This window comes from Mus caroli, chromosome 6 (assembly GCF_900094665.2).
Source record: "Mus caroli chromosome 6, CAROLI_EIJ_v1.1, whole genome shotgun sequence".
In the NCBI taxonomy this organism is placed as follows: domain Eukaryota; kingdom Metazoa; phylum Chordata; class Mammalia; order Rodentia; family Muridae; genus Mus; species Mus caroli.
The window spans coordinates 120,007,035-120,015,750 of NC_034575.1; the positions used below are offsets into that span (position 1 = coordinate 120,007,035).

At 40.9% G+C, this 8,716-nt stretch overlaps 1 protein-coding gene across 2 annotated transcripts in view; it reads left to right on the forward strand.

Annotated features, from left to right (window-relative positions):
* Positions 1 to 8,716, forward strand: part of Cd163 (CD163 molecule) — a 25,504-nt gene that overhangs the window by 2,305 nt on the left and 14,483 nt on the right. For both annotated transcript variants that reach the window (XM_021165214.2, XM_021165215.2), the window contains exons 3-6: positions 107 to 427; positions 2,060 to 2,383; positions 4,519 to 4,839; positions 5,522 to 5,842. In XM_021165214.2, the coding sequence (XP_021020873.1) occupies positions 107 to 427; positions 2,060 to 2,383; positions 4,519 to 4,839; positions 5,522 to 5,842 (1,287 nt within the window). The remainder of the gene's footprint in view (positions 1 to 106; positions 428 to 2,059; positions 2,384 to 4,518; positions 4,840 to 5,521; positions 5,843 to 8,716) is intronic.

Genomic DNA, 8,716 nt, shown 5'->3' on the forward strand with positions numbered 1-8,716 from the left:
TGTTAGTTACTTGTTACTGTGTTGACTCCTTACTTGTTAGTTACTTGTTACTGTGTTGACTCCTTACTTGTTAGTTACTTGTTACTGTGTTGACTTGTTACTGCAGGAGGAATGAAGAAGGAACTGAGACTGACCGGTGGTGAAAACAACTGTAGTGGGAGAGTGGAACTTAAGATCCATGACAAGTGGGGCACAGTGTGCAGTAACGGCTGGAGCATGAATGAAGTGTCCGTGGTTTGCCAGCAGCTGGGATGCCCAACTTCTATTAAAGCCCTTGGATGGGCTAACTCCAGCGCCGGCTCTGGAGACATCTGGATGGACAAGGTTTCTTGTACAGGGAATGAGTCAGCTCTTTGGGACTGCAAACATGAGGGGTGGGGAAAGCATAACTGTACCCATGAAAAAGACGCTGGAGTGACCTGCTCAGGTAAGGCTTGCCTACATCAAGCAAACCCCATGCACATATTTCTAATTCGGCTCACAGTGTCTCTTGGATTCAACGTTCCATTNCATTCTAGCACAGTCATTCACTGATGCTAAAACTTCATGCAAATCATTTAATCTTCCTAAGCTTCTGGAAACTCAGTAATAAAACACATGTCAAGCTCTCTTCACACTGCCTGGTGTATAACAGTGCTGAAAATATTAGTTTCTTCACAGACTCCATCTTTTATTACTATGTGGACTCTGACATCTTCATCTCTTTCTCTGTTTATTTGATTATTAATCTTTACAATGAGGTAACAAATGTAGCATTTATAACTTTTCAAAACTACAAGAAATCGTTCCGGTTCTTACCTGTAAATAGGGCTGATATTCAGCTACAGCCAAAGTATGATNCCCCATGCTCTTATTTTCTTACATANTGAAGAGGGAAGTTAAACTTACTTTCTGAAGTTTATAAACTTGAAGATACAACCAGAACCTGATAAGAGAAAAAGAGCCAATAGCTACTAGAGGAAGGCTGGCTTCATAGGAATCTGATGTCTCGATTTGTGGGATCCTTTACCGTAACTCCTGCTTAGTCTTCAGAGAGTCCACCTCTTAGCACACTAACCAACAGAAAACTGATGCTGGGCCACTGTCCCTACCTCTCCACCACTCATGTCTTAGCTTTGCTGTCTCTCTAGGTGCTCAATGCTACACCCAGTGAGTGAGCCTCAGGTGGTTGATCTGTGAAATGGACTAACAGTGATAGCATATAGTGTTTAAACTTGTAAGGATTGAATAATACGGCATGTGATGCACTTATATGTACACTGATTGTGACCTCTTATAATTATCAATTATTACGGCTAATTGCCTATGATGAAAACAAGCCTTGCTAAGTTGTGGTCTTTCATTGGAGTTTGGAGCTCATAAAATTTAATCTCTTGCTCAAGAAAGTGCTTCTAAAATTTTGTTCAACTCCACCACCTCCAGTGTCCCCATATAGCAACCAAAGTCTCCTTTCTTCATGTATATTACTCCTCATAGAAACTCGTGGCACTGTTAAACGTAAGAAAATAAAAAACTCCACTTTTGCTGAAAATGATAGTAAATTCCTTGGGAAGAAAACCACAATTTTTAAGACTTGATAACACATAGTGTTTTGAAGACTGTTGTGTTTATTTAGGCATTTTAATCTTTTCTTATTTTCTAATTTCAAATTCAACATCAATTACTCATCCTTAGAACTCTTTTAATATGGAGAGGTTAAAATCAGGAATCTACACTTCTGCTAAATGACTATTTTCTCATTTTTTGACAACTTGATTAAAAGGCCAAAATACTTTTTCTGCTTTTTTTTAGTGAGTAATATGTCATATTGATCTTTTCTATAGTAAAGAGTATTCTGATCTATAATACAATTTGCTTAGAAAGCAGATGTAGAGGGAAATCCTTATTGCTCATTGGGTTTTAACATGGTAAAATTCTCTGATATGTGGAGATGGGCCATATTTAAAAGCCAAACACTAATTTTTAAATTCCAAGCATCAATTTCCAANTATCAAGAAAACCCTAAATGATTGGCTGCTTATGAATGAATTTCACTTCCTAACCTTGATCTCTTCTCTAGATGGATCTAATTTGNAGATGAGACTGGTGAACAGTGNGGGCCACCGATGCTTAGGAAGAGTAGAAGTAAAGTTCCAGGGAAAGTGGGGGACGGTGTGTGACGACAACTTCAGCAAAGATCACGCTTCTGTGATTTGTAAACAGCTTGGATGTGGAAGTGCCATTAGTTTCTCTGGCTCAGCTAAATTAGGAGCTGGTTCTGGACCGATCTGGCTTGATGACCTGGCATGCAATGGAAATGAGTCAGCTCTCTGGGACTGCAAACACCGGGGATGGGGCAAGCATAACTGTGACCATGCTGAGGATGTTGGTGTGATTTGCTTAGGTAAGGACAGCTCTGGGCTTTCTGCTCTCTGTGACAGACAAAACAAAAAGGTACCAGAAGTGTAAGCCCAAGTCCCTGAGAACATAATGAAGTCAGCATCTGTCACTTCACTATTGTCTCATCTGGGGTCCCAGCTCTAATATCTGTGGTTTCACTAACTGAAATCAAAAGATTGCAATAGTCGTAGGGATCCAGGGAGGTGCTGGAGTGGTGGCTCGTTAACTGATCGTCCTTAAAGCTCTTGCAGAAGACTGGGATTCCATTCTCAGCAGCCACCTGTGATACACAACCACCTGTAACTTCAATTCCACAAGATCTGATCCCTCCCCTGATCTCCAAGGGCACTGCACACACATGCTGCATATACATTTGCTCAGGCACACACATATTCATGTAAAACTTTTTAAATAATAAACAATTAAAGTAGTTAAAGGAAAAACTAAAAGTAATGAAATTTACTTCCGTTTTAAGGAAAATGTTTAGGAAAAGCTTGATGGGGGTTGAAGTGGGGGAAGGAGGGGAAGGAGGGGTCTGAGTTGAGGGGTGAAGAGAGGAGGGATGGGGGTAATGGAGTCAGTAGCAAATTTTTTAAGGCTTTTGTACATGTGAATATTAGATGCTGAGCACATTTCCCCTTCATAATCTCTTATCCTTTCCTTGCCTATCTCCCTCCTGTTAGTTGTCTCTGTTCCTATTAGACTGTTTTATTTCTACTTTCAAGTCACTTCTAAATAAATAGATAGATGATATAGATGATAGATTGATAGGTAGGCAGACAGATAGATACATAGATGATAGGTAGGTAATAGATAGATACGTAGAGATATAGAGATATAAATAGATACATAGATAGATAATATGTAAGTAGACAGACAGACAGATAGATAGAAAGATAGATGAATAGACAGATACAAATATAGAAATATCACAAATATACAAACATTGTATTTGTCTATGTAAAAAAATCTCGGAACTACCACTGGAATTTGCTCTTTGCCTTTCTGAGATTCTTTAAAAAACAAACCACTGTCTTCATCATCCTCTATCACCCTCCCTTTTAGCCACATTGACCTACTCCTTCCCCCAACCATCAGCTCGAATCCATAGAATTAAATAATAATAATAGCAAAAGTGCCAATATGACAGCACTCCACAAAGGCTCAGACTGTCCATGAGCAAGTACTGCTTCGGTGACTTTAATACTCCACACAGGGTTCCAGGCTGTAGGCTTGTGTTTATCACAAGATTCTCTTCAGAACCAAGGAAGATTTTTGTAGATGTTGATTATAGACAGGGAGAGGAGTGGACTAGGCAGTTCCTCCTCCCTCTGCTCTGCCTTTAAACTAAGAGAGTATTCTGGTAATTGTTTTTCTATTGTTGTGGTTAATTCGCCATGATCATGACAACTTATCAAAGGAATTGTTTATTTGGGCTTAAGGGTCTAGAGGGGATAGGTTGGTGTCNGTCACCATCATAGTGGGGAAGCAGGAGAACAGGCTGACCTGGTGAGTGGCCAGCTGAGCACCCACACCTTAAAATGCAAGACTGAAGCAGAGCAATGACTAGGAGTAGTCCAATGCTTTTAAAACCTTCCCCCAGGGACANACTTCCTCCAGCAAAGCCACACCTCCTAAACCTCCCCAAACAGTGCTACCAATTTGGGGACCAAGTATTCAAACACCTGAGCCCATGAGGGACATTCTCACTCAAACCACCACAGGTACCCACAGAAGAGCCAGGTACACAACACAAGCTGCATAGGGTAGACAGATCATGTCATTAACAATGAAAGCAACTGGCAGATATTTACCAAAACTGGAGTAAGAAGTGAAAAGCCTACACACAGGCATATGTCCTTTAACAACAGAGTAAGCAGTTCTAGCATGGTTATGGAGACCAACAGATACAAAAATGACTGATGCTGGACAAATTTCTGAGACACTTCCCAAAGTAAGAACTGCATGCTAAAAAGCCCTTGCAGATGCTTATCTACTATCTTTAATGACTCACAATAGAGCCATAGAATGGCTACCTCTAACAACCCCTCCTCCCCTTCTTTAACTCCACTAGAGCTGGTTTTTAGACACCATATTCTTATCTCTCTTTTGCCAACTTGTTATTTGTTGCTGTTATAGAGGGAGCAGATCTGAGCCTGAGACTAGTGGATGGAGTGTCCAGATGTTCAGGAAGATTGGAAGTGAGATTCCAAGGAGAATGGGGGACCGTGTGTGATGACAACTGGGATCTCCGGGATGCTTCTGTGGTGTGCAAGCAACTGGGATGTCCAACTGCCATCAGTGCCATTGGTCGAGTTAATGCCAGTGAGGGATCTGGACAGATTTGGCTTGACAACATTTCATGCGAAGGACATGAGGCAACTCTTTGGGAATGTAAACACCAAGAGTGGGGAAAGCATTACTGTCATCATAGAGAAGATGCTGGCGTGACATGTTCTGGTAAGTTAGAACAAAAAGCGAGTCAAAGAGGTGTGACTAGTGTGACTAANGGAAATAATTAATTCACTGTTGGGAATTCCTTCACAGCTGGGAAGGATCTGGTGCACTCCTCATGGGAGGGTCACTTGGTTCCCTTTTCTGTATTATTAGTAAGACTATTTGGAACCACACCTTAAATTCTAAATCTGTATGGAGCTCAGAGAGTTAGTATTTAAGGAATGAAGTGTGTGTGTGTGTGTGTGTGTGTGTGTGTGTGTGTGTGTGTAATTAATAATTTTACTCCTTAAGAACTATGTACCATTTCTATGTAGAATTCACAGTCAGTATTTGTTTATTAAGGCCTCAGTAAATAGGTAAGCCAAAATTAGATATGGTGGCATAGGCCTATAATCCAAGCCCCTTAGGAGAGAGACTAGGGCAGAGGGTGGCAAATTCAAATACATTCTGGGCAACTTACTGAGACCCAGCTCAGTAAGATTTTAAACAAAATTACAAAGGGGTATCTGGCATACAGTCATTTAGCTTATGAAAGGGACTAGGCTCAAGCCACAGTATTATCAAGAAGCAAACAAACAATAGGCACTGGGTAGATCACAGGTTCCAGTGTCTGCAAAGAAAGGGAGTAGAAAGTCTTTGGGGAGCTATCTTGCCCAGGTCCCCTCTGTTCATGTTTCCACTGCAGATGGAGCAGATCTGGAACTCAGACTTGTAGGTGGAGGCAGTCGCTGTGCTGGGACTGTGGAGGTGGAGATTCAGAAGCTGACTGGGAAGATGTGTAGCCGAGGCTGGACACTGGCAGATGCGGATGTGGTTTGCAGACAGCTTGGATGTGGATCTGCNCTTCAAACCCAGGCTAAGATCTACTCTAAAACTGGGGCATCAACTACGTGGCTCTTTCCTGGATCTTGTAATGGAAATGAAACTACTTTTTGGCAATGCAAAAACTGGCAGTGGGGCGGCCTGTCCTGTGATAACTTCGAAGAAGCCAAAGTTACCTGCTCAGGTGATACTTTCAATCCATTTGCTAAGAAGCAACTTAATTCCAAGGGTACCACAGATACTGTGCTCATGGTGAACTTTGTATGCTCTTGTTCCAACCTTATGAATCAGAATATTCAGGCGCATTGCTTATCCTAATGACAGAATTGGGATTTTTTTTAACCTCTTCCTTTGAATTTTTTTTAAAGATTTATTTATTTAGTATATATACAGTATTCTGCCTATATGTATGCCTGCACACCATAAGAGGACACCAAAAAAAAAAAAAAAGAGGACACCAAATCTCATTATAAATGGTTATGAGCCACCATTCAGTTGCTAAGAACTCGGGACCTCTGGAAGTGCAACCAGTGCTCCATGGAGTCATCTCTCTACCTCCTGGGGTTTATTTTTAAAATAAATCTGATTGCACAATTTCTCTGAAAACAGTAATATACTTGACACATATCATTATGCNTCTGTATTATGCATATGTGACATACTGACAGACCGTGAAAAATTATTCTTCAACTAACAATGTACTGGGGGTCTGGAGAGATGGCTCAGTAGGTAAAGCACTTACAACACACTCATAAAAACCTGAGTTCAGACTTTAGGCACACATAAAGGCCTGGGTACCAGAGTGCACACTTGTAAGCTCAGCAGTTGCGTCTGATCACAGCTATTCTCCACATTAGCAAGAGAATGCTATCCAATGATGAGGTCAAAGGGCCCATTGACAAGCACTGATAGGTGCGGATGTCAACCTCTTCCGGCAGCTGCTCATCTCAGACGTAAGGCCATTGGAAACCTATGGCTAGACGAAAGCTAAGACCCGAAGGTTACTTTGCTGGTGTGCTTGCTACTTCTGTTGTGCAGCAACTATTTCATCTTCTGCTTTGGCTGCACTTTATGATCAGCTCAGCTGAGGAACAAGACAATCCAGGTGTTTCAAATGATGATGATGTATTCTTCATTGTGCAGATCATATACTTTGTTACTGAACAAAAGGAGGAAATTCTAATTGTTCTTACACTTGCTCTTCATTCTTTGGATAAAGAATAAGTGTTGATTTAGTTACTTTGCCAGATTAAAACTTAACTTGTTAATCAAAAGAATCAAATCTATGCACAAAATTCTGTTTATTGGCGCTTATACAAAAATCAATGAAGTCATTTATTTGTTGGGAAGAAAGTCCCTTAAAAAAGCTAAGACTCCAACATTCTAAAGGTGTGGGTGGCTACATGTTAACAGATTTACAAAATCAAAGCTGAAAAAAATGAAGTCCCAAAGTAACCTGTTTGGATAGAAGACTTTGGACTTAGATCCAAATGTTTTAGGATTGGAGAACAGAAAGAATGTATACAGAAAAAATGCACTTTCAAGAACATTACACATTTTCACTGGGAAAGAAAGCACATTTGGTTTAGTTTTTGCTTTTTTCTGATTCTATTCTATTCTATTCTATTCTATTCTATTCTATTCTATTCTAATTCTGTTTGAAATGGCTACATGTGAATACTCCAGAAACCTAGACACCTAGTTTGGCCTGATCTCAGAAATCACCTTGACTTAAAGATTAAGTCCAATGCCAACCCACTCACAAAACTTTCAACCCAAAATGTGTCCTATCTACAAGTTCAAGATCAAAGATGGAACAGAGACTAAGAGAATGGCCAACCAATGACTTCCCCAAATTGAGACCCATCCCATGAGCAAGAACCAATTCCTGACACTATTAATGACATTTGCAGACAGGAGCCTAGTATAACTCTCCTCTGAGAGGCTTCATCCAGGAACTAACTGAAACAGATTCAGAGACCCACAGCTAAACAATTGGACAGAGATCAGGGAGTCTTTTGGAAGAGTTGAGGAAATGATTGAGGGACCCAGAGGGAATAGGGACTCTACAGGAAGTGCAACAGTCAACTAACCTGGTCCCTTGGGGACTCCCAGAGACTGAATCAAAGAGCATACATGGGCTGGACCTAGAAGCACCACAAATTATATAGCAGATATACAGTTTAGTCTTTATGTGGATCCCCAAACAACTGGAGTGGGGGCTGTCCCTGACTCTGTTGCCTGCCTGTGTATCCTGTTCTCCTAACTGGGTTGCCTTGTGTGGCCTCAGTGGGAGAGAATGTGCCTTGTCTTGCAGTGACTTAATGTGTCATAGTGAGTTGGTACCCAGGAGGCTGCTCCCCCTTCTCAGAGGAGAAGGGGAAGAGAGGTAGGGGAAGGGCTATGGGGGGGTAGGAGGAGAGGAGGGATGCAATTTGGATATAAAGTTAATTAATTAATGGGGGAAGGGCTGTCCAAGAGGACTGTATACATACTATCCAGTAACATTTTAGNGGGATTTTATGCTCACCCAATTCAAGCTAAGGACTTTCCAGTTCAACAATCATCAATTATTTGTGTATATTGTTGTTTTCTTTCAACTTGGTCTGCATTTAGAAATCATGGGTTCTTCATCTCATATTTAGATAGGAATTCACTTTAATGGTAAAAGTCCCTCATGCTGAAACATTCTGTGTTTCTAATGCAGAAGTAGTCATCTCAAACATTTTCAGAGAGATTTTAATGTAAGGTAAAAGATGCATGATCTGAAGTGTAGACAGAGTATGAACACTGCAAGGACTGAAGGGGTGTCTGTCTGTCCATCTGTACCACAGTGAGGGTGGCATCAAAGGTTTGTACAGGCATCTGTGAAGGATGTTTGCTCTTTAGGTCCAACCTCAGATGAACTTCTGTTGTTAAAAATATGTGAATTTGAAATAGTTCGTGTTTTCAAGACGCCCAGTGGTTTCTGGTATTAAAGGAAGCCCTGCTTGTCTTGATGATTAAGCCTCTTGGTCTGACTGACAATAAACACATCCCAACGTGACAGGGAGCACAT